Genomic DNA, 27,353 nt, shown 5'->3' on the forward strand with positions numbered 1-27,353 from the left:
CGGGAGCGGCGTGTTCTGCCTGAGAAATAGAGTTACCCAAGCATCACGGAACTCGAGCGGGAAGAGATTGGGCGAGAGCCGAGTTGTTAGGGTTTCACTTATTATTCACTTAAATAAATATTCACAATTCTAGAGTAACGGCTCAGGCTAACAGCTGATTTGGCGAATCGCGATGCGCTTTAATTTTTCGGTAGTCCGCTTACGCTTATCCGCTTCGGTTTCCGGGGGTTGTTCCGATTCGCTTATCCGCTTCGAAAACGTTAGTCCGCTGCAGCGGATAAGCGGATAAGCGGACTTTCGAAGCGGACCGCCCACCTTTGCATGTATGTAAAAGAGTAAACATTCACAGGCATGCTTCATCATGCCAAACGTAAAAAGAGAGACCACTTCCTGTGTGTACTACAGTACTGTATTCAGATGTCCACGACTGTGCAACAGTATACATCTCCAAAATCCATATTTGATACTTCTCTGTATGAATTGCTTTCTGTTTTGATCCACCGACCACATATCATAAGTGAGATTAACAGTGTATCTTTCAGGCCTCAAAACAGCACTGAAACAAGAAAGAGCAATCAGATTGCAAACCCTCACCAGGATGTATTTTCAGTGGTTTTAAGGCTGTTGTGTTGAAACAAATATGGCGGCCGAACCACGTGACCGATGACGTAATCATTGTTTTTTTTCTCCACCAGTTTATGCCGAGATCATGCTCAATAAATTTCATTTTGATAGGATGAAGTTTTGTACTTGTCGAATTATGACGTCATAATAGAGGAACCTATGACATTGTGGCGGACACGAAAGCCCACTGGCGTGGTGACATCATTCCGCGCACCAAGTGGACGGCGGCCACGCCCGAGGGGTAGGCATGGCCTGAGGATATACACGGGGCGCGCAGCCCGGAGCGCGCTAGTGTTACAGTGAGCTCCTGAAATAAAGACGCTTATAAGTTACCGCTTGTCCGCTTCCTCCTTGCTCGCAAGCAGCGCGCGTAACGCCGCGCTTTACTGGTGACCCTCGACGTTGGATCTGCTGGAGCGATCCTTCCACACACGACGCCATTGCCATGGCCGACAACGCAATGTCGATTAAACTTCCCGAATTTTGGGAGGCCCAGGCCGAAGTCTGGTTCGTCCAAGCTGAAGCCCAATTTCAGCTTCGGCGCCTCACCGGCGACGACACGCGCTACTGCCACGTCGTCGCCTCCCTCGGGCCCGGCACGGCCGCTCGAGTTGTGTCCGTTCTTCGCCACCCACCGGACGGCCACAAGTACGAGGCACTCAAGCGGCTACTCCTAGCCACGTTCGGCCTCACGGACGACGCACGGGCCGACCGCCTCCTGGATCTCCCCGAGCTCGGCAACACGCGCCCGTCGGTCCGAATGGACCATATGCTGTCACTGTTGGGCGACGAAGCCCCCGGTTCTCTATTCCGGGCGCTTTTCCGTCGCCAACTTCCAGCGCAGGTTCGCCTCGCGTTGGCCGGGACCGTGCTAACGGATCCCCGAGCATTGGCCGCCGAGGCGGACAGGTACTTCGCGGCTTCGGACACGCGGGCGAGAGTCGGTGCGGCCGTCACGGACCTCGAGGCTGATGCTGCTGATGATGCTGATCCACAGCATCAGCTTACACAGCATACGCAGCATGCTGATACGCACCTCGTGACCGCCGCCACGCCCCGCCCACCGCCGCGGTGAAAACCGCCACCGCGGGGAAAACCGCCAACTCCACCGGCCTGGCGGAGCCAGCCGCACTCCTCCAGCTCCACCACCTGGTGCTGGTTCCACGCCAAGTTCGGCCACGAGGCTCGGCAATGTCATCCGCCATGCTCCTTCAACAGGTCGGGAAACGCCCGGGCCGGTGCTCAATAGTGGCGATGAGTGCCGGCCGTTCGAGCAGCCTGCTGTTCATAACGGACACCTTATCCGGGCGCCGTTACCTGTGCGACACGGGAGCGCAGGTGAGTGTCGTTCCCGCCGGTACGTCAGACAAGCACGCCGCGGGCGGGGGCCCCGCGCTGCTTGCCGCGAACGGGACGCCCATCCGTACGTACGGAAAACGCTGCCTCTCTCTGCGGTTCGGAGGGCAGGTTTTCCGATGGACGTTCGTCACCGCCGACGTGCCCATGGCACTGCTTGGCGCGGACTTCCTGTGTGCTAATGGGCTCCTGGTCGACGTAAAGCGCAGATGTCTTGTCCAGGCCGAGACGTTCAGCTCGCTCGCTTGTGCGCTGCCCAGCTCGTCGAGCAGCTCAACGAGCGGCTCACCGAGCGGCTTGCCAAGCGGCTTGCCGAACGGTTCGGTTCCGGCCACGTTGATCTGTACGCTTCCGGCAGCGGACGCATTCACCCGCCTCCTCGTCGGCTTCCCGGCCCTCACACGGCCCACCTTCTCGGCGGGGGCCGTCAAGCATGGGGTGGCCCATCACATCCCCACCGTCGGACCAGCGGTCTACGCCCGGGCACGCCGCCTCGAGCCGACGAAGCTGGCGGTGGCAAAAGCGGGGTTCGCTACCCTGGAGCGACTCGGCATCGTTCGGCGCTCGGAGAGTGCTTGGGCGTCGCCGCTGCACATCGTGCCGAAGCCCGGCAGGGGATGGCAACCGTGCGGGGACTATCGCCATCTCAATGAGGCCACCACTCCCGACCGCTACCCCGTCCCCCACATTCAGGACTTTTCCGCCCGTTTGGCGGGCATGTCCTTCTTCTCAAAGGTAGACCTCATACGCGGCTACCATCAGGTCCCCGTCAGGCCGGAGGACGTCCCGAAGACTGCGGTCATCACGCCATTCAGACTCTTCGAGTTCCTGCGGATGCCCTTCAGTCTGAAGAATGCGGCTCAGGCGTTCCAGCGACTGATGGATAACGTCCTGCGCGACTTGGATTTTGTCTACGTCTACCTGGACGATATCCTCGTCGCCAGCGCGTCCCACGAAGAGCACCTACGCCACCTCCGCACGCTCTTCGAACGCCTGGGCCAGCATGGCCTGATTGTGAACCCCGCAAAGTGCCGGTTCGGCGTCGCCGTAATCGATTTTCTGGGGCACCGTGTCACCAGGCACGGAGCCGTCCCCCTACCGGCCAAGGTGGAGGCGGTGAAGGGGTTTCCGCGCCCCCGCACGATCAGAGGGCTGCAGGAGTTCCTGGGCATGGTGAACTTTTACCATCGGTTCCTGCCCCGTATCGCCCAGCTCCTGCGCCCCCTGCACGAAGCTCTCCGAGGTAAGCCAGGCAAAGGCGACGTTACCTGGACCGAGCAGATGGACACGGGCGCGAAGCTCGCCTTGGCTAACGCCACCATGCTCGCGCACCCGGCGCCCGATGCACCGATCGCCCTCACCACTGACGCCTCGGACTACGCGGTGGGCACGGTGCACGAGCAATGGGTGCGTGGAGCTTGGCAACCGCTGGCGTTCTTTAGCCGGCAGCTTCGCCCGCCCGAACGCCGTTACAGTACCTTCGACCGTGAGTTGCTCGGGCTTCACTTGGCAGTCAGGCACTTCCGCCATCTGCTCGAGGGCCGTGCGTTCATGGCCTTCGTCGACCACAAGCCGCTGATCTTCGCGATGGGCAAGGTCACCGAGCCGTGGTCGGCCCGGCAGCAGCGTCACCTCTCGGCCGTGTCCGAGTACACGACGGACATCCGGCACGTCGCGGGGAAGCACAACCCGGTGGCGGATTGCCTTTCCTGGGCCGTCGCCCACGCAGTCCACCTCGGCATCGACTATGCCCGGATGGCAGCGGACCAGGCCGCTGACCCCGACGTCCAGGCCTTACGGACCGCCGTCACGGGTCTCCGCGTCACCGAGGTGCCGTTCGACGGCGCGGGCGCGGCCCTCTTGTGCGACGTCTCCCTCGGGCGGCCTCGCCCCATCGTGCCCGCGGGCTGGCAGCGCCAGGTGTTTGACGCCATCCACGGCCTGTCCCACCCGGGCACGAGGGCCTCCCAAAGGTTGATCGCCGACAAGTTCGTCTGGCATGGCCTCCGGAAGGCCGTCCGCGGCTGGGCCAGGACGTGCCTCGCGTGCCAGCGCGCCAAGGTGCACCGGCACACCCAGGCCCCATTGGCCCCGTTCACGGTGCCGGAACGCCGGTTTGACCACGTCCACGTGGACCTCGTGGGACATCTGCCCCCCTCGCGGGGTTTCACCCACGTCCTCACCATGGTGGACCGCACCACCCGGTGGCCGGAGGCCATGCCCTTGGCGTCGACGACGGCGGCGGACGTCGCGCAGGCTTTCATCGCCACCTGGGTCGCCCGGTTCGGCGCCCCCTCAGACATCTCGTCCGACCGCGGCCCCCAGTTCACCTCGGAGCTCTGGGGGGCGGTCGCACCGAACTACGGCCTACCACCCCCAGGAGAGTTCTTTCCATTGAGCCATGTCTAAATTTTTCTATTCAGTGCTTTCGGAGATATAGAGGTGCAAAGTTTTTCGATTTTTCCAATATGGCGGCCCAACTAGGTGACCTATGTCGTCATAATTATCATTAAAAAATTATACAGTTCGAGTTGCTCCTATGGTGAAAATTTCCTGTCAATCGGACCAACGTTTGCAGAGAAAATCATATTTATTCTTTGCGGACAAACTAACAAACAAACAAACAAACAGACAGACAAACAGACAAACGGCAAAACGAAATTGCATCAAATGCAATACCCTCTCCTCAGGCAAGAGTAATAACTAAATATTGTTGCTTCAAAATGTAACACCCCCAGAAAAGTAGTACGTGAGTGTCTGATCGATTGTCTTATTCCAGACGTGCACAATCATCAATATTTGTCACTATGATCAATATGTAATGCATGTTATTCAATGCACGGGCCTCATTCTATGATGAATATCAAGGAAAAAGGAATCAGTGATGCTACTATTTTGTCACATGTCAGAATTGCATGTGTATGTTTACTCACAGCCAGAATGTAACTGGCCACAGGTGTGTGTATCACTTTGGGGAGGGGATGGAATTATCCTCAGGGAAATGTGCTAATTAACCTTATGCCTTCCTCTCCCTCCCCTTGATCTCATTCTTTCCCATTCCCATTCTTCTTCCAAGAGTCTCTATGTTGTATCCCTCTACCCTGCTGTTGGTATGTTCCCTTTCTATAATATTTTCATTGTTTTTTGCTAAGATTTTTTTTTTTTTGGGGATACAAGATCGAGGCTCGTGTAAGAGCTAACATTAATCACAAAAAAAAAATGAGGCACAAAACACAAATAAACGGAGCGGGAAGCACACAAGTACAACAGCAGAGAACAGGGACATGAGGAGATGTGTGGGAGGGAGAGGGCTTGCGGGGAGGAGGCATGGGAAGGCGGGTGAGGGGGAAGGGGATGGGAGGGGTATAAAACACATGGACACTGCTAGAACTACCAGGAAAGAAAGAAGTCGGTATTTCAAAAAAGTGGATCTGGGGTGAATTAATGGAGGTAGAAGAGATCAAGGTTTTGGATGGGGGAAGATACGAGATGGTAGTGAACAGCTGTTTCAAAGACCTGGAGGGAGGAGTGTGAGATTGAAGAGAGTGAGGGAGTTTGTTCCAGAGGCGGGAGTAAAGAGGCGTGAAAGAGTGAAGGTGAGCATGGAGTCTTCATTTTCGCAATTTCACCATAAGAGGGTTGCTGGCAGATCTTGTGCGACCTGTAGGAATATTTGGGGGACAGAGAACAGAGAGAGCTGGGGGAGCAAGGCTGGAGAGGAGTCGGTGGAAGACAGAAATACCACCAACCTGCCTGCGGTGAGTGAGTGAGAGGCCCTTGGAGTTAGTTTCATCGTGGGAAATTCCAATGATTCTGAAAGCTTTGGTTTCAACAGCGTGAAGCCGAGCTAGGTGTGAGGAAGGAGCACCAGCCCAGAGGGGAGAGCAGTATTCCATTGAGCTGCGGATGAAAGCTTTGTATGTGGTGAGGAGCTCAGGTGTGTCAAGGAAGGACTTCGCACGATGGAGGATGCCCAGTCGGCGACTGGCTTTGGAGGCCAGATTTGAAATGTGATTTTCCCAGGAAAGATCATGGCAGATAGTGAGACCCAAAAGCTTGAGTGACAGAACTTCTTGGAGAGGATTGTTCAGAAAGTAGTTGGGAGCGTTGTCCAGTCGGTCTTTTCTGAGAGACACAGTGAGAGTGTGAGATTTGTCAGGATTGAAAGACATGTTCCACTTTCTTTTGTACAAAGAAATAACATATTTGCCTAGTTTCATGACAAGACCATTCCTTAACTGACTCGTGTGGACAGCCAACAATTACTCTTTTCTGATTGGTCTATAGCAAAAAAAAAACATACAATTTGTCACACTAAGTCTTTATAGCAGTTTCAATCATAGAGCTTTCTAATATATACTTGGTAGTTCGAGGAAAACGATTTTCCGTCAACCTCTCCTTTTGTTGCACATTACGAAATTGGTCACTTCCTCCTCATCCCCAGTTATGGCCACAAATTTGAGAACAACAAAGATGCCCATCCCCAAAGTTGCACCCATTGGACTATTTTCCTTTTGTGGCATCGGCTGCTTCCGCCGAAGGTAAATACTCTTGTGCTATTGAAAATGCAAGAGAGAGGGCAGTGGTTTGTGTTTAGATTTCTAACTGTGCAATTAAAGTTGTGATGATGACCACAAATGTTAGGAAGATGACAACTGTTAAGAATGATTAAGGTGAGAGGATAGAAATGACTGAAATTATATAGAGGAAGGGAAAGAATGGGTTTACTGGATCTTTAAATGTGGCCTTTGGAATTCCGATGACAATCCAGCCCAAGGCAGTGCTCATTGAATGGAATTCTACTCAAATTGGGAGAGCAACAAAAGTCAAGAGGTTTGAGTTTGCAAATGCGTGTTTTTTTTGGCATTGTTGAGTTTGTTTTTGAGCAATTTGGATTGTGCTTCGTGGATTATTACCTCTGTCACTGAAGGTGAACGTAGGTTATGTTTTCATCGCTGTCTGTCTGTTTGTCTGTGAGCAGGATATCTATAAATGTTTTGGCAGATTTGGACGAAACTTGTTAGACAGGTTGGGTGTATGCCAAGGACGAATTGATTAGATTTTAGTGAATATCTGGATCCAGATCCTGATACGAAGGTTATGCCAACATTAATTTTACTTTGATTAAATTTTCATTTTAAAAATTTTATTCTTTAAGTGATTCTTCACCATTGAGAGATGGGACAAAAAACGATATATGGCATATTGGGCCTATCATTGGGATTCAAAACCTAAAGCACCATTGTTCCTATTTCGATTTTCATATATTTTAATTTGATTATTTATATTGATAACAAGATGCAATTTTCACGTTTTACTTTTTACACTACCCGGTACTTTGTATGCACAATGCACATTTCTGATTTTTGTACCTTTTTATACTCTACATGCTCATTTTATGGAAACAATGTTTAGGCTTATTTCCACGATACGTTGAAACAAATAAAACCATTTTGATCGATTGATTAAACTGTACACAACCTGGCGTAGGTTTGCGCTCTACCGTGTGCCATTCTAGTTTTGGACATGATCCACTGGGTCTGGCAAAAAAGTTCCTTTACCAATTGCATATTTGTTGCATTTATTGCATTTATTATTACTAGCAACGGTACCCACCCTACAGGCAGAGCTTCAATTGGGAGGCCCAAATAAAAAGGCAAAATATCAGAAATTGAAGGCTTTTTTATTTTAAACGATTTATATAAACATCCGTTAAATCATATCGCACGCAAATCATCAAAATCTAAACAGTATTTGTAGAATTTCAATAAAAGCCACATCACTGTTCATATCGGTAAATATTATTCCATCGTGTTTGAAAAAACTGGAAAAATTGGGAAAAATTTTGGAAAAACAATATAGCAAATTTTACTCCAGGGGTTCCCAGCATTACCCACCCAAAATTTTGTTGCGATCGGTTCAGCTGTTTTTGCGGTACCTCAGACAGACAGACAGACAGACATTTGGTGAATTATAGTGAGATAAGCTGCTGCAGTGGATGGGTTTTGCAATCACCTCTGTGTGTTTGTGTGTATGTCTGTCTGTCTGGGCCATAACTTCTTCACCATTTCAGCTATTGTCATCAAAATTTCACCAAAGCTTTATTATGATAATACAGAGAAGGAAAATAAAAATTGTCAAAAGGGCAAAGGTCAGCGTCACATAAAATCGTCAATTTTCATCCGATTGACCTGAGATTTAAAGAATTTGCATATTGGGTCACAGAAATGGTTCACCAATCAAAAGCTAGAAGCAGATATATATTTTTTTAGATCAAAAGGTCAAAGGTCGATGCTGGATAAAATCATCAATTTTCATCCGATTGACCTGAAATTTAAAGAATTTGCATATTGGGTCACAGAATTGGTTCATCAATCAAAAGCTAGAAGCAGATTTTTTTTTTTTAAGATCAAAAGGTCAAAGGTCGAGGCTGGATAAAATCATCAATTTTCATCCGATTGACCTCAAATTTAAAGAATTTGCATATTGGGTCACAGAATTGGTTCACCAATCAAAAGCTAGAAGCAGATTTTTTTTTTTTTAGATCAAAAGGTCAAAGGTCGAGGCTGGATAAAATCATCAATTTTCATCCGATTGACCTCAAATTTAAAGAATTTGCATATTGGGTCACAGAATTGGTTCACCAATCAAAAGCTACAAGCTGATTTTTTTTTTTTAGATCTAAAGCTCAAAGGTTAAGGCTGGATGAAATCATCAATTTTCATTTTGTATTATTTTTGAACTTTTTGTTATTTTTGACCATATGGCAGAAGAATACAAACGACATACGGAAGAAGACATCTGAATACAAACAGACGAGGACGGGCTTTGCATTTTCAGATGTTTCATAATTATTATTAAATTCGTTGTTTTTGTAAAAATTAATTGTTTTCATTGTGGTTTGTTGCACATTTTTCCCCAAGTACATATGTACTGGTGCGTAAAGTGTAACGTTAGATGAACAAGACCAGATGGCAGTCGTCACCCCCCCCCCCCCCAACCTCCCTCCCATGCTGTTCAATGCTATCAACAACAAAATCCTTGAAGGAAGTTGTTAGGTTGAGATTAGCAATGCTTGAATTGTCACAGAGGACTTCCATGCTCTCTGTACTACCCACAATCATCATTCATAATCGCCTGTAATGTGCATGCCAGGTAAGCAAGACACAGGCCCTTTGACTCATGGACTTCGAGGAGGACTTTCTTTTTGAGGTTGGTCTCCCAAAGATTTCTTCTGCATTTTTATTTTTCCACTTCTTACATTTTAGCTTAATGGACATGAGTAACAACATTATTCTCCACAGGAATAAGTCCATTTACAGTCACTCAGAGCTCATTATGGTTTATGAGGCCTTCGTCCGAAGTATAATGGAGTAAGGGTTTCCATTTGGGCTGGGTGAGGTTACTTCCCATCATGCTTCCCTGGTGGTGGTGATCATGTCCAAGACTCTCCATGTTATTGGATTTTCTTGGCAGGAGGCTGAGTTCTAGGTGGATTCTGTTTTCTATAGGTTCACTTCTGGTCTTGCTCCTGCTCTCTACTCCCTCCATCTTCCGCCAGCCCTCCCAGGTCATATGCGTTATTCCAAAAATCCATACCTGGTTACCCTCCATCACAAAACCCTAAGGTTTTCTTTTTTTACTCGATTGATGTCCAAACCGACAGGCGATTGAACTCCGAACTTGAGTTTATTTTCAAGAGTGAATCGCAATCGGTAAATTCTGAACTCCCTTAGGCCCTTCTCCTCCGATTGCTCAGTTTGGCCGGGCGGCCAGCTAAGAGTCCTGGTTGTTCCAAACTTCTTCCATTTAAGAATTATGGAGGCCACTGTGCTCTTGGGAACCTTCAATGCAGCAGAGATTTTTTTGTAGGCTTCCCCAGATCTGTGCCTCGACACAATCCTGTCTCTGAGCTCTGCAGGCAGTTCCTTCGACCTCATGGCTTGGGTTTTGCTCTGACATGCATTGTCAGCTGTGAGACCTTATATAGACAGGTGTGTGCCTTTCCAAATCATGTCCAATCAATTGAATTTACCACAGGTGGACTCCAATCAAGGTGTAGAAACATCTCAAAGATGATCAAGAGAAATGGGACGCACCTGATCTAAATTTCAAGTGTCATGGCAAAGGGTCTGAATACTTATGTCAATGTGATATTTCAGTTTTTTCTTTTTAATAAAATTGCAAAACTTTCTAAAATCCTGTTTTCTCTTTGTCATTATGGGGTATTGAGTGTGGATTGATGAGGGAAAAAATGAATTTAAACGAATTCAGCATAAGGCTGCAACATAACAAAATGTGAAAAAAGTGAAGGGGTCTGAATACTTTCTGAATGCACTGTACCTCAGCCAGGCTGAACAGTTTATGTTTTGTATCCCACTGATAGGCCGGATCTGGATTCGGAGCTGAACCAGAATCGAATCGGCTTGTTCTTGTCACCTAACCACCTCCTCCACCAAGTTTAGTCTGTCCATAACTTTTTTTAAATTTAATGTAATATATCGCCTTTCGCCCGATCTCTCAATGGTAAAGAATCACTCAAAAAATTATTGGATCCGAATCCATATTCAGATCTTCACCAAATTCGAATCGATTCGTCCTTGTCACACACACAACGTGTCCACCAAGTTTCGTCCGAATCCGTCCATATAACGTTTTGAGATATCGTGCTATATGTCGGTTTTAGCCCCATCACTCAATGGTGAAGAATCACTTTAAAAATTATAGTAGCCGAATCCGGATCTTAACCAAAATCTAATATTTTCGTCCTTGTCACATTCGCTATCTATCTGCCAAATTTTGTCCGAATCCGTCCACAACTTTTTGGACATCTTGTTCACAGACAAACAGACAGACAGGGGTGAAAACATAACCTCCATCCACCTTCAGTGGTGGGAGTATATAACCACCTTTAGAGGTGGTCCAGGATGTGGGAGTAATAACAAAAATCACGATAAGCATATATTAATTAATATTAACAACTAGAACGCCACTCAGTAGAGCGCATACTCCCGCCGTGGGTCAAGTTGGAGCCCTATCTTCCAATGGTAAAAAAAATCCTTCAAAAAATTCCTGGATCCGGAATAATATCCTGAGCTTCACCAAAAACTAATCAATTCTTCCTTATCCCAAGGGCAATCATCCCACCAACTTTCATCCAAATCCGTTCAGAACTTTTCCAGATATCTTGTTCACAAACACACAAACATACGAACATACGCGCACACACACACACACACACACACACACACACACACACACACACACACACACACACACACACACACACACACACACACACACACACACACACACACGATCGAATGCATTACTCCCTGGCGGGAGTAGTAATTGTAGTAGCATCATTTGGAAATAATAACAACGCACATATAATCCTTGCTTGGGATCCGAAGGTCCTGAGTTCGAATCCCGTTCAGCTGTTGAATTAATACCAGGTGGGGTTGCCTCAGCCTGATCATCCTTCCGAGGTTGGCGAAATGAGTACCAGGGTACTGGGTCCTCTCTCTCAAGGAGGTTGGATGGCAGGATTCGATTTGATCCAACGGACCAACTAGTATAATAAACAATTGATTCAGTAACAAAACCTAGGTGTATATCTAACCATCAGCATCGTACTGCACCAACACACCGTCGAACAAACACTCGTAAAGAAAGTGGTTCCCTCTCTAATTCGAAACGAAACGCTCACCTTCATTCCCACATCCCTGTATTTTCCCATCTGTAGAACCAACTCCCTGTGTGTGTTGTTTTGTGTCCCTCCCTCCAGTCTTTCAAAAGTGCCATTCATCATCACTTGTTGCTTTCTTGCATGCTCCACGTCCCTCCTCACGTTTACCTTCATTCACCCCCACACGCTTTTCTTTGTGCCACCTTCCCATGTGCAATGTTTTTGTCTCCCTGCTTTTCCCCTTGATCCTGCCAGTGTGTTTAAAATTATTGCCTTCGGTTGTTTTGGCTCCTCCGTTGGCCTAGATTTCTGGATATGTAAAAGGTCATTAACAATTCTCATGTCTGTTCCTGAAAAATCCTTTCTTTGGGTTTTGTTGATACTTGAGTGGAATCTGCACCTGGCCATTGTGTAGTCGGTATGGTTGTTGGTTTTTCCATCTAATGAGTTCCAAGTCCATGATCATGAGACTGTGGAAAAAATATATACGGTGCTTTGAATTCCTTCTTGGTATTTCGGTATGCAAACAGAATCAAGTGTCGGTGCAATCTTTGTAAAAACGATTTAGAGGGGTCAATATATGGTTGAACCCCCCAAAAATTGATACAAAAGGTTTTTCAATGGATTCTGGTACCGTTGGGCATGCTAAATAACATACTAAAAATCTAGTAACATCTGACTTCCGGAAAGGGGTAATTTTCAAGATGGCGTCCAAGATGGCCACCGGGAGCTTAAAATGGCCATATCTCAATTATTATTCAACCTAGAAAGGTGGTTTTGGTGTCTAACCCTCGGTTTTAGGGCCCAAGGAATCCAATTGAATCAATAAAATTACCATCAGTTAATTATTTATTGACAAGTCCAAGATGGCATCCCAAGGTCACATCCTGATCCACTAAAATGGCTCTGTCGAATAGTAGTCAACCTAGAGAGATATTTTCAGTGTGTATACCTAGGTTTAACGCACCCAGGAAATCATCAAAATTACTTAAATAAGCACAAAGTAATCAGGTAATCCAGTAAGCCAGGTTTACCAGCCCATTAGGCATTTGTTGTCTTATACAGTTAGTCGCTATTCATCGTCATCCTCCGACTCACCAGCTAATGAACCAAGTCTATGTGGCTAATGAACCAAGTCTATCTAGTAATGGCTATCCTCTTTGGTGGCAAGTGCAAAGATTCCCTTGCAACAATGCGATATAACACCTTCAGCAAGAAGGTTGTCTCTGCTTCGTCTTTTGTAACACCCGAACGTCTGCCCCCAACTGAATCTGCTACCAAACTTCACTGTCGTAGAGCGTACTACCAGATCATGGTGTGGATGGGAAAAGAAGAGGGTATGGATGCCATGAAATGGGGGTGGAGGCTGCAGGATAATCAGTTTGTCCCACTTATGTCAAGAATGAACGCTGCTCCAGACAGTCTCTTGAAGGTCATTCATTGTAACTGCTCCACTGCCTGCAAGACACTCCGCTGCTCTTGTAGACGATATGGACTACCATGAGTACTACTGCCTGTGTACCGTGCCAACTTGAAGAATGTGACAATCCACATAACAAGTTTCTTCCAGAGGAGTCAGAGGATGACGATGAATAGCGACTAACTGTATAAGACAACAAATGCCTAATGGGCTGGTAAACCTGGCTTACTGGATTACCTGATTACTTTGTGCTTATTTAAGTAATTTTGATGATTTCCTGGGTGCGTTAAACCTAGGTATACACACTGAAAATATCTCTCTAGGTTGACTACTATTCGACAGAGCCATTTTAGTGGATCAGGATGTCACCTTGGGATGCCATCTTGGACTTGTCAATAAATAATTAACTGATGGTAATTTTATTGATTCAATTGGATTCCTTGGGCCCTAAAACCGAGGGTTAGACACCAAAACCACCTTTCTAGGTTGAATAATAATTGAGATATGGCCATTTTAAGCTCCCGGTGGCCATCTTGGACGCCATCTTGAAAATGACCCCTTTCCGGAAGTCAGATGTTACTAGATTTTTAGTATGTTATTTAGCATGCCCAATGGTACCAGAGTCCATTGAAAAACCTTTTGTATCAAATTTTTGGGGGGTAGGTGAGTTTTTTTCGTATATTGACCCAACTAATTTTAAGTTATTTATCTTGAAAGGTAGTCGTACATCACAGGATAGAGGTGTGAGATTGCCTTGTCAAGTGGAGATGTCAGGGTCTTTTTGGAACACCCTGTACTACCAACATGTATGCAAAATTTGGTGGAGATCTGAGTAGCCCTGTTTGATGGAGTTTTTTTTTTTTTTTGTATACAAGATCGAGGCTCGTGTAAAAGCTAACATTAATCACAAAAAGACAAACTGACACATAAAACATATGATAAAGGGAGCGGGAGACAAGATGGGGAGAGAGAGGGAAGCACACAAGTACGACAATAGAGAGCAGGGACATCGGGAGATCTGTGGGAGGGAGAGGGCTTGGGGGGAGGAGGTGTGGGAAGAGCCTTGGGGGGTAGGAGAGGTAAAAAAAAAAAATGGACACTGCAAGGACTTCCAGGAAAGAAGTCGGAATTTCAAAAAAGTGGATCTGGGGTGAATTAACGGGGGTAGAAAAGATCAAGGTTTTGGATGGGGGAAGATAAGAGATGGTGGTGAACAGCTGTTTTAAATATCTGGAGGGAGGACTGGGATTGAAGGGAGTGAGGGAGTTTGTTCCAGAGGCGGGAAAAAAAGAGGAATGAAGGAGTGAAGGTGAGAAGAGAGTCTTGATTTTGAACCTTTGGTGTTCCAGATGGTGCTCTTTTATGTCTAACGATGCAAGGTTTCAGCAATAACGAAACAATCTCCAGAATAAGCACTTGCCTTATGGATCGCCATGCCGACACAGGAAGTCAGGAGAGGAATTTGGAACTTGGCCAGTGTGCCAACGATACCTCTCATACTCCTCACAAAGGATACCGGAGGATCTTCAACATCTACCAATCAATGCCACAGATGGGAAGCCCATTTTAACGTCCAAACGAGGGATGGCACGCACATTGACGCATCGCCCCGCTTGTGAAACACCAGGATGCCATGTTTATAGCCGGGCCGAGATTTGAAACCAAGGTCGACAGATGAGAGGTGTGTGTGTGTACCTGTATGCCATACTACCATTAGAATGTTAATATGTAATTTGTCCTTCGGCTTTTCCATGAGTCGAGACATCGTAAAAGTAAAAACAAACTGCATTTGGTGATGCTGTTCCATTGTGCAAATAGTAATGTCCATTCTTTTGTTTTTATTTAGGAAATCTGGCACTTTGTGCTCCCAAGTTCTTTCGGGAATCTTTCTCAACCAAATGTATTCATTCCTGCAGCTCCAGAGTGATCAATTGGGGGTATGAGGGAGAAGAGCCCGGGGATTGATTAAACATTAATATCCCGTGAATGGCAGATTGGATTCTGATCGAAATCAATATTCCTATTTATTCATCTTGTTATCCCAAAAGCAATCCTATTCCTTTGGTAATCGAACCAAGATTACACAATTCAGAGGCTCACTCGGGTGAACGTCCGTCCGAAGGATCGCGCACCTTGTGCTGCAACGTCTTGCCTGTGAAGCACCAATCCGACAGTGTACATTTGGGTTGCTAATCCAACCCTGGCTGGACAACTCAAAAATAGGTGTGCTACCTCTGCACATCCCTGTGAGATGACAAAGTATTACGTAGTTACTTCCGCCACATCAGGCCAAACCATACCACCATGGAAGGGCTGTTTTCACCCCTGTCTGTGTTTGTGACCAGGAAATCTCAAAAAGTTGCGCATGGATTCGGACGAAACTTGGTGGCCAGGTTGGGTATGTGACAAGGAAGAGTCGATTTAATTTTGGTGAAGATTCGAATCTGGATCTGGATCTGAGAATTCTTAAGTGATTCTTCACCACTTCAAATTTGATGACAAAACTCAAATGGTCAATTTAGAATTGCAGGTGCATTGTATGAAAATTGATGATTTTAGGTGACGCTGACCTTTGACCTTTTCACCTTTTAACAAAATTATTAATTTGTTTTCTCCATATTCTCATAATACAGCTTTGTTGAAAATTTGATGACAAAAGCTCAAATGGTAAAAAAAACAAAAACATGGGGGTTAGGGGGTGGATGACTGCTGATTTTTGCCCGATTTCCATTAAATTTTGTATACATGTTGGTAGTATATCCAGGGTTATTCTCCCCTCCCCTGGGAGAGGGGGAGGAGAAGATGATTTCCCAATGCTCCCGAACGGCCTACTTTCAGTCCACTGCAGGATGAAGGCCTCCCTCATATTGAGAAGTGTTGGGCAACTTGCCAAGCTTAATAAATACAAATTGGTGAGAGTAAGCAACCATGGGAAATCGAATCCACACCAAACTGTGGAGAAAGAGACGAGTCCTTTCAACCAGTCTATCAAACAGCCAATCCCATGATCCTCATCCAGTGGTCTTGTGACAAAATATTAGCGATAACATTCTGTGTTCCGGTTACAGGTATGCAACCTCATGTTTTGGTCACAAATCAGGTATTTGTTTCTTGTTCATGCATTTGTTATGTTCATGAGATAAAAAGGAGCATAAACTTCACCCACTCTATGCAGGAGCAGATCATGCTCCTCTTCTTTTTCAGGATCTATCTGGCAGTAATTGGTGTGACAGCACACATTGGTGACACCACATTTCCACATTTGTGACACCACATTGGTGGTGTGATCATGTTCCTGGTCCAGAAACAGGGAAGAAATGGTGAAAATCCTCTCTATCTCTTTGCTGATGACTCCACTCTCTGTCGCTCCATTCTTCATCTCTCAGATCGGCAGTCTGCAGCCTCCTCACTCTCTGCAGACCTGGACAAATTCACAGACGGGTCAAACAAGTGGAACATGTCTTTCAATCCTGACAAATCTCACACTCTTACAATGCCTCTCCGAAAAGACCGACTGGAAAACCCTCCCATCTACTTTCTCAACAATCCTCTCCAAGAAGTTCTGTTACTCAAGCTTTTGGGTCTCACTATCTGCCATGATCTTTCCTGAGAAAACCACATATCCAAGCTGGTCTCCAAAGCCAGTCGCTGACTGGGCATCCTCCGTCGCACGAAGTCCTTCCTTGGCACACATGAGCTCCTCACAACATACAAAGCCTTCATCCGCAGCTTAATGGAATACTGCTCTCCCCTCTGGGCTGGTGCTCCTGCCTCACACCTAGCTCGTCTTCACGCTGTTGAAACCAAAGCGTTCAGAATCATTGGAATCTCCGGAAATGAAGCTAACTCCGAGGGCCTTTCACTCACTCACCGCAGGCAGGTTGGTGGTCTTTCTGTCTTCTACCGACTCCTCTCCGGCCTAGCTCCCCCTGTTCTGTTGGTGCTTTGTCCCCAAAATATTCCTCCAAGTCGCATAAGATCTGCCTGCAACCCTCTCATGGTTAAACTGCCAAAATCAAGACTCTCTGCCCACCTTCACTCCTTCATTCCTCTTTTCTCCCGCCTCTGGAACAAACTCCCCTCTCTTCAATCCCACTCCACCCTCCAGGTCTTTAAAACAGCTGTTCACCACCATCTCTTATCTTCCCCCATCCAAAACATTGATCTTTTCTACCCCCGCTAATTCACCCCAGATCTACTTTTTTGAAATACCTACTTCTTTCCTGGAAGTTCGAGCAGTGCCCATGTGTTTTTTTTCTTAACCTCAACCCTTCCCGTTCCTCCTCCCTCCAAGCCCTCTCCCTCCCACAGATCTCCCGATGTCCCTGTTCTCTATTGTTGTGCTTGTGTCCTTCCCTCTCAATCTTGTCTCCCGTTCCCTTTATCATACACTACTCACAATAAGTTAGGGATATTGGCAGATTCTTCAGTGTGGTTGATTTTGTGTATTAATTATGTTGAAAAAAGTTGTTGGTCCTAATTCTATGGTTATTAATGAGTGTGAAAAAACACAGCATTCTTGATTTCAATACCATACCCCTATAAAAAAAATATACTCACTCCCACAATATCCCTAACTTATTGTGAGTAGTGTATGTTTTATGTGTCAGTTTGTCTTTTTGTGATTAATGTTAGCTCTTACATGAGCCTCGATCTTGTATACAACAACAACAAAAAAATATCATGAGGTTGAGTTGTTTTGTGAAAGAAAATTGTAATACCTAAACAGTATGGTCTGAATGCATGGTTCAGATATAATGAATTTCAATAGTGTAAAAAATATCGGGTTGTTAAGTCAGTTAAATAATGTTATAAGTCAGTATGATTAACCGCACAGAATCCATAAAAAATAACCATCTGGGGGGGGGGCAGGATGGGGGGGGGGTGGAATGCACAATCCCATGAACATCTGATTTCTCCATTCACTTCAATTAACTTCCCATGAGGCTCATTAGTCATGATGCAACTTTAAATTAAATTGCCTAAATCAACTGATATTACACAATACAACACTAATTCACATTCTTGTGAACACATGGTCAGGAGGAAAAGAGATCAGGTATTTGTTAATTAATCCACCTTAATAACACCTGCCGTGTGCGATTAAAATGTAATTGGCTCGCCATGAATGCCATCACTGCAGGTATCAATGAGGGAGATTTACTGAAAATCAGTAACATTTTGTCATTGTAAAGTATTAATGTATTATTTGCTGATTCTGAAAGATTATAATGCCTGAAGCCGCAAGCATGTTTCATCCAAATTGTATATATTTATATTTTAGGTGTACCGGAAAGAAATGTCGTTTTTCAATAAGGAATACACAGCTTAAAAACAAAATTGTTAATAAAGTTATTTAATAAAATTAGTAGAAAAGCCTGTCAAAAATGACGGGTTGGAACTGTTTATTCGACGGTACAGCCTCGTGAAAGTGCCAAAGTCTGAAGTCTCGGCCTTACAAATTTTTGGGTTCTCTGGGTGTTTTGGGTCTTAGGGTTCTTGTAGGTCTTTGGAGTATTTTTGGTCTTCAGGGTCTTTTGGTTCCTCTTGATCTTTTGGTTCCTCTAGGTATTTGGGGCCTTTGCGGTCTTTTGGGCTCCAGGGTCTTTTGGACCTTTAAGGGTATTTTGGGCTCTTTGAGGGTCTTCTGGGTCGTGGTGGTATTTTAAGTATTTTGGGTCATTTGGGTCCTCTGGGTATTTTGGGTCCTTGTGGTATTTTGGGTCGTCAGAGGCCTTGGGATCTTCTGGGTCCTTGGGGTCTTTTGGGTCCTCATGGTCATATGGGTCCTCAGGATAATTGGGGTCTTTTGGGGTCCTCTTGGTATTTTAGGGTCCTCGGGATCTTTTGGGTACTCTGGGTACTTTGGATTAAGTATTTCAGTTTACAATTGTGGGTGGTGTCAGGTCAGTTGTCCAACCAATGGGTGAAGAGCGGACACACATACAGTACATACATAATCACAAACACTTGCTTCATTATATATAGATTATTTTAAAAACTTAGCTCTAACTTGAGCCTCGACTTAGTAAACAAAAAGGGGGAAAAAAAAAACGACATTACTTTCCCGGTACATCTTAATATTTCTCTTCCACATAACTAATCATCATGGAAGAATGAGACAACAGAGGATGGAGGGTGAGTGTTCCCATTCCAGGGACAGTGGGAAACAGGTGAACAAATGGAGATCGGGTCACCACATATAAATATATCAACAGGATCCTTGAAATAAGAAAATATTCCAGGTCAGAATGAGTGGAAGAAAATGAGGTTGGATAGTGTGGATGGAAAAGATCATTGGTGAGTGCGGATACGATGTGGTAGTGAGCCGTCACCCTTTGGCCAAAAGTGGAGGATCGTAAAGCAACTCGTTACCGTATCTCCAAGTCTCCAGCATCTTGAGGCACGTAGTGGTACAAAGCAACGTAGGTGAACATCTGATGTACCGAGTCCTTGTGCTTTAGCTGATTCTTTCTGAGCTGTTGGTGACACAATTACATCCATGACGTCATTATAAGCAATATTTGTTGGTCCGAATAATACCAGGATAACGACTACGATAATGGTATTGGCTTAGGGTTAAGGTAGCTGGCTTTAGATCTTGCGGTTCTGAGTTAGAGCCACTGTCCTGCCGTTAAAATAACACCAGGTGGGTTGACTCGGCCTGTCATCCTTCCAAGGTTGGCAAAATGGGTGCCAGCTTCCTGGGAAAGAAGAATGAGTCATTCGAGTATCCTGAGTCGGAGTGATGACCCATCCAGAATTGTGCCCGCTGGCCAAGGATAACCTGCCTAGGGCAGCCCTATGCAGACGAGGAGGAGTGCTTTTCTTTTTCTAATAATAATTACGTAACACTAGTCCTCTTTATTACATAAAGCAATCAAAGAGTGCGTGCATTATGTATGGGATTTGTGATTTATGGGTTACATTTTTATACACTTGAAGTCAGGCACTTAACACTGTTAATGTGCTCTAATTGCTTAAATTTTATTCATTTTTAGCTTGGCAGATTAATCTTTCTTGAAGGTTTTCTTAGTGTTGATGTAAAAAAAAAATTTACCAGTGAAGGATAGAAGAAGAAGAACCACGTTTAGAGGCCTTTTTCCCCCCCACAGAGCAGGGCTTGGCCTTTTTCGGGCACCATGGTCCCCTTTTTGAAGCAATGTTTTATGGCCGGATGCCCTTCCTGCCGCCAACCCTGTTGGTCGCCTCTTGCGACACACAGGGAATTACCAGTGAACTGGTACTCAATTTGCCGACCTCGGAAGGATGACAGGCTGAGTCAACCCGCCTGGCATTAATTCAGCGATCGACCGGGACTCAAACCCAGGATCCTAGGATCCCAAGCCGGCACCCTAACCGCTAAGCCATCACCAGGCTATATCAATAAAATTTATTGCATAAAATTAAAGGATGCAGAATAAAATGAATTGCAGCAAATGTAGAGCTTCGCCAAGGTAGGTAAATTACAGTAGATGTGATAACCGACGCAGACTCACTCTGTTTAGGAACACTTTGGGAAGAGGTGTGGTTCAGGGGTAAATGAAAAGACAATCCCTGAGGACAATGACTAGGTAAATTACAGTAGATGTGATAACCGACGCAAACTCACTCTGTTTAGGAACACTTTGGGAAGAGGTGTGGTTCAGGGGAAAATGAAAAGACGAACCCTGAGGACAATGGCTATTTTCTTTTTTCCCATTTAGGGGACCCCTTTGGACATTTTGTAGATTTAAAATTCAGATTACATGAAAAATACATTTTATATATTGAATGCAAATGTTATAATGCCATTCCATTGCTCATGTTCAAAGCTGTGTGCACATAGATTTTGAAGAACCTTTGAATGTACAATATAGATTGGAGCAGATCATCTTAAAAAGTTGGACATAATGCACATTTTAGTTAAAACAAAAATCATACAAAATAGGATACAATAAATAATCATAAAAAGCTTTCAAGACATCATAAATACCTGAAAATATCATTATGTTTGACAAAGCAATTACACATTTCCAGAGGATGAATCTTATTATAATTCACCAAATGTCCGTCCTTCCGTTCGAAGGTACCGCAAAAACGGCTCAACCGATCGCAACGATATTTCGGGTGGGTATTCCTGGGACCCCTGGTAGTAAAATAGGCTACATTGTTTTTCCAAGTTTTCCAATTTTCCAGTTTTTCCAAACACGATGGAATAATATTTACCGATATGAACAGTGATGTGGCTTTTGTTGAAATTCTACAAATACTGTTTATTCTATGTACCAGGAGAGAGTAGATCGACTCCTGACAAACTCTTCCTACATAAACGTGCGGCTCCGAAGTAACACGGCAGCGTGTGCAAAGCGACTGAGAAACAGGTGTAGCAGCCGCTTCCGTGTTACAGAATTGGCGCGCACTCTTCACACATAAACGTGCGACTGAGAAAGACGTGTAGCGGCCGCTTCCGTTTTGCAGAATTCAATCTTTTTTCAAAATGGGCACCATGTACTGTTTAGATTTTGATGATTTGCGTGTGATATGATTCAACGGATGTTTATATGAATCGTTTAAAATAAAAAAAGCCTTCAATTTCTGATATTTTGCATTTTCATTTGGGCTTCCCAATTGAAGCCCCGCCCATAGGGTGGGTACCGTTGCTAGTATAACGAATGGAAGGAGACAGAGGATTACAGAAGACTTGTCATTAATATATATATATGTATGTATGTATGTATGTATATATATATATATATATATATATATATATATATATATATATATATATATATATATATATATATATATATATATATATATTGCATTCAGAAAGTATTCAGACCCCTTCACTTCTTTCACATTTTGTTATGTTGCAGCCTTATGCTGAAATCATTTAAATTCATTTTTCCCCTCATCAATCTACACTCAATACCCCATAATGACAAAGAGAAAACAGGATTTTAGAAACTTTTGCAAATTTATTAAAAAGAAAAAACTGAAATATCACATTGACATAAGTATTGTTATGAGTTTGGGGTGGGGGAATATCTAGACCTAGGTAGATCTTTGTAAGCTATCATGCTTCATCTGTCGTCGATAGCTAGAACCACCTCGATGTAAGTAAGTCAGGGACCTGTAGCCCGAATGTCGGAGTAAGCTGCGTATCTGTGTCCCCGCCACTAGGGGGCGGGGCTTGGTAACTAGAATTAGGGAATACTAGGGCGTGCCCGTACTATATATATATATCTAAAATTATATCCCCCCCTCTATTTACATGAAATGGTTTGGTCCATTCGCAAAGCCAAAGCGAACGGCTTGCGAGTACGGTGACTATCCCCCCCCCCCCTCTATTTACATGAAATGGTTTGGTCCATTCGCAAAGCCAAAGCGAACGGCTTGCGAGTACGGTGACCATACCTTGGGAACCACTTGTCCGATTAATTTCAAACCTTGAAAAGGCACATCCTCGGGTCCCCAGCAATATACCTGGCAAGTTTCAAGTATATCGGACCGGTAGTTGTCGAGAAACAGCGGTCGCATACAGACAGACACACAGAGATTGCTGGAATTATAGATAGACTAGGGCGTGCCCGCACGTACGTGCTTGCCCGTACGTGCGTGCAAAAAAACATGCGTGCAAACAACAACAACAAAAAAAAACTTTGAAACCACGTGGCAGTAACGACCACAGAACCCCCCCCCCCCCCTCTATTTACATGAAATGGTTTGGTCCATTCGCAAAGCCAAAGCGAACGGCTTGCGAGTACGGTGACCATACCTTGGGAACCACTTGTCCGATTAATTTCAAACCTTGAAAAGGCACATCCTCGGGTCCCCAGCAATATACCTGGCAAGTTTCAAGTATATCGGACCGGTAGTTGTTGAGAAACAGCGGTCGCATACAGACAGACACACAGAGATTACTGGAATTATAGAGAGATGCTAACTCCATTGTGTGTCGTTTCCTCTGTGAACATACCTGTGTCCCTTATGGCAACGCACTCTTATAGACACTTAGATAGGCCCTTAGTGCGCACATTAATTAAATCCCCCCCTTACAATGACTGACGATAAAACAAACCGGAAAGACAGGGAGGCAGCCGTCACGCAGTACACCACCATGGCGACAAACATCGAACAAGCAGGCAATAGCCATGCCCAGGAGGACTCTTGATTGGCCAGGGGGAGGGGCAAGCAGCAAACACCACATCGATTGGCAGAGTAAGGGAGGATGTGCGATTGGTCAGAGGAAGGGCAGAGAGCTTCCCCGTGATTGGAGAGAAAAATAAGGACTTGTAGTTGGCCACCGACCAATGGGGGGTGAAACGAGGGTGCAAAGCACTCAGCCAATGAGAAGACACCAACGCGGTGAGAAGATTCGGGAAGGTGAGAAGCAAGGCACTGCTTGGAGAAAAAGCGCCAGTGACGTAGCACCAGTGACGTAGCACCAGTGACATTAGAAGACGGCGAGTAAAACTCTCGCTCGCCGGCATTTTGTCTCTCTTCTTCCCTTGGCCTTCTCGTTCCTGGTTCCTTCCTGTCCGGAGCTCTTCCCTTTGCCTTTTGCCTTCCCTTGACTGTCCCTTTTGCACTGGACCCTCTCTTGTGCTGGATCTCGTCCCGTTTGGACCCTTGCTCGGAATTGGAAGGACGTTGGCGCGCCGACAATTCTCTTACCCAGATTCACGCATGAACCTCGCGAACGATCGCGCAGGGACACGAGGCTTGGCATGCAGCGGCGTCTGTGGGCCTGGTGGAGCGCGAGCGGGGGCGGAACGAGGCCTACTTCCTGATGACCAGAGCCGTGGTCGGACGACTGCGCTCGGAGCCGGACCATCCTTGACGACTGCAGACTACCGATTGAGATAAGACGCACCACATTTCACAAACACAACGAAACGTTTATTTTCATATCCTTCCATTTGTCTCGTATCTGAAGTCTGTGCGGGGACGTCCCAATTTAGAATTTAGTTTATTCCATCGCGTTTCCTTGTTCGCGGGTTCCGTAATAAATATTTATTTGTTGTACATTTCACATTCGTTTCGGTTTGAGTTAATTTGCACAGGGAGAAGACATCATCAGGGCCGGGAAGGTAAGCCGTGGTATTTCCCCCGGCCCGAGGATCCAACCGCCATCGATTGAATAAACGCCTTCATTAAACTCGATATTCCATCCGTGGTGACGCTCGGTGTTAACTGAGCCAACCACACAACAGTATTCATACCCTTTGCTATGACACTTGAAATTTAGCTCAGGTGCCTCCCATTTCTCTTGATCATCTTTGAGATGTTTCTACACCTTGATTGGAGTCCACCTGTGGTAAATTCAATTGATTGGACATGATTTGGAAAGGCACACACCTGTCTATATAAGGTCTCACAGCTGACAATGCATATCAGAGCAAAAACCAAGCCATGAGGTTGAAGGAACTGCCTGCAGAGCTCAGAGACAGGATTGTGTCGAGGCACAGATCTGGGGAAGCCTACAAGAAAAAATTCTGCTGCATTGAAGGTTCCCAAGAGCACGGTGGCCTCCATAATTCTTAAATGGAAGAAGTTTGGCACAACCAGGACTCTTCCTAGAGCTGGCCGCCCGGCCAAACTGAGCAATCGGGGGAGAAGGGCCTTGGTAAGAGAGGTGACCAAGAACCCGATGTTCACTCTGGCTGAGCTTCAGAGATCCTGTGTGGAGATGGGAGAAACTTCCAGAAGGACAACCATCACTGCAACACTCCACCGATCTGGGCTTTATGGCAGAGTGGCCAGACGAAGCCAAACAGTTCAATCTTGGTTTCATCAGACCACAGAATCTTGTTTCTCACAGTCTGAGAGTCCTTTAGGTGTTTTTTTGCAAACTCCAAGTGGGCTTTCATGTGTCTTTCACTGAGGAGAGGCTTCCATCTGGCCATAGGTATGTGGGCTCCACAGGTATGTGGGCTCCATAGGTATGTGGGCAGGCTTATAAAAGACAGCAACATCACAAATGCCCTTCTTCGTTGTGTATATGCTGAAAACATGGTATGAGGCTCTGGAAAACAGCAATAACTAGAATGGCACATGGGAGAGAGCGTACCTCCATCAGGCTGAATAGTTTACTGATAGGCCGGATCTGAATCTGGACTTGAACCAACATCGAATCGGCTTGTTTTTGTCACTCAACCAACTTATCCACCAAGGTTTGTCATAACCCGTCCAAACCTTTTACAAACATCGTGCTATGTCAATCCTGGTGTTGGCTTAGCAGTTAGGGTGCCGGCCTGGAACCCTAGGATCCTGAGTCCGAATCCCGATCATCGCAGAATTAACGCCAGGGGGGTTCACTCAGCCTGTCATCCTTCCGAGGTCGGCAAATTGAGTACCAGCTTGCTGGGATGAATGTGTGTACCCCAATTTAGAATAGGTACACCGTATTCCTGAGCATCGTAAGAGGCGACTAAGGGTTGGTGTCAGGAAGGGCATCCGGCCATAAAAACATTGCCTCAAAAATATAACCATGATTATCATTGGGCCTTCGCAAGGCTAACCCCCGCTCTAGCGGGGGAAAATGGCCTTAAATGATAATTCCTTCTCAATTGTGAAGAATTACTCAAAAATTATGGCTCGTCCAGAATCTGTCCACAACATTTTGAGATGTCCTGCTCACAGACAGGGGTGAACGTAACCTCCGGCCACCTTTGGTGGCAAAGGTAAAAATGGGAGGAAACTCAATCTGTGACCAATGGTCAAGGCGGAAGAACAACAAGCATTGGTGATGCTAGGCCGCTACTCATTCACTTCATGTGCAGGCTATGGCTGCTGGTTGTATCATTTCTGGGAGAAAGACTGACACTGATGCAGTGCCCCCTGTAGGTTAGAGCAGGAATTTGGTCAGGTTGCCGGCGACAGCTCACCTGCTTAGGATATTGACATACCAGGGTGCCGGCCATATAGCAAAGGACATCATGGGAACTTTAACGTTCATCAACTGATGCTGGCAGATATGGGACGCCCTGTTGAATGTCCATCCAAGGGATGGCACACCCATTGATGAATCAACCTGCCTGTGAGACACCATGATGACAGTTTACAATAGTCGAGCTGAGATTCTGATGATGATGATGATGGTGTGAGTCGCCGTTTTTGACGAATCTCTTCCCTTCGTTGGCGTGCTCACTATGCATTGTGTGTTGTGCAACTATAGACTGGTCCTTGCAGAGATGGACGTTGGCAGGTTTTCCTTTCTTGCCTCCACTGTCTCTCGACAGCAAATCTCCCCCATTCAAACTGGTCCAGGCCATTGCAGCAAATGTTATGCCAAGCTGACCTGTTTGTGGCCTGATGTTCCCAGGTGACAACTGGGATGGCACAAGACTTGATTGTAGACTGAATAACATCCTTATAACGCTTTCTTTGTCAACCAGGTGACCGTTTACCAAATTTAAGTTGTCCATAGAAAAGTGCTCTTGGGATTCTATGGTCTTCCATGCGTGTGAGGTGTCCTGATCAGTGAAGCTGGGCTCGCATCAGGAAATACTCAATTCCTTGGATATGACGGTGGTCTACGATTGTGGTGTTAGGTATTGTGTCTCGAGATTCTAACTGAGATTCTAACCCTAGATACGCAGCCCAGAGGCAAGTATGGTTAGCCTATCCTGCCAGCCCAGGTGACACTGTCGAGATGTCAAAGATGATACGCACAATGAAGGCTTTAGGAAGTAAAGCAATGTTTGTTCCTCAACAGATCACTGAGGAATATAATTTCTTGCTCAGATAGTTGTGGCTTCACTAAAACTCATAGCAATAATATAGTCGTGTTCCTTGGGTTAAAGGACGTGGAAATGGCAAGATAGCTTAACCATCAATAAATACAAATACAAGAGAGAGATATCTGGCACATCTTTACACCTTGCTTATGAAATAAGGAACACATAGTCCGGCAGCTAAGCTAAATATAGCATAACAATTGTGCATTTTGTGAGGAAAGCACCAAATTTGGCACACTAGTAGACTATCATATTATGAAAAGATCTGGATATTGGGCCATCTCAGATTCAGAGATTTGATTTTTGCAAGATTTGCAGATTTTGCAGATTTGCAAGCTGAGACTGCAACGCCAGGGACGGCCGACTCCTTCCTGCGAGCTGCCCACGTCACCCGCACAAGAAGAGCTCATCAAATCACTGCAGCGGCACTGCACATCCTGCAACACCGTGCGTATGAACGCCACTGTATGACATATGCTGATGATGCAGAAGATCTGCCTGAGTTCGAAGACTGGTGTCACCAGAGAGGAGAAGACATTCC

General features: G+C 45.8%; 1 protein-coding gene across 1 annotated transcript in view; it reads right to left on the bottom strand.

Moving 5' to 3' along the window:
* STAC (SH3 and cysteine rich domain) overlaps positions 1–27,353 on the bottom strand; it is a 249,134-nt gene that overhangs the window by 45,940 nt on the left and 175,841 nt on the right. Inside the window, exon 9 of the mRNA XM_068122179.2 lies at positions 19,464–19,567. Within this exon, the coding sequence (XP_067978280.2) occupies positions 19,464–19,567 (104 nt within the window). The remainder of the gene's footprint in view (positions 1–19,463; positions 19,568–27,353) is intronic.

The sequence above is a fragment of the Myxine glutinosa genome, chromosome 7 (genome assembly GCF_964187855.1).
Source record: "Myxine glutinosa chromosome 7, kmMyxGlut1.1, whole genome shotgun sequence".
Lineage (NCBI taxonomy): Eukaryota > Metazoa > Chordata > Myxini > Myxiniformes > Myxinidae > Myxine > Myxine glutinosa.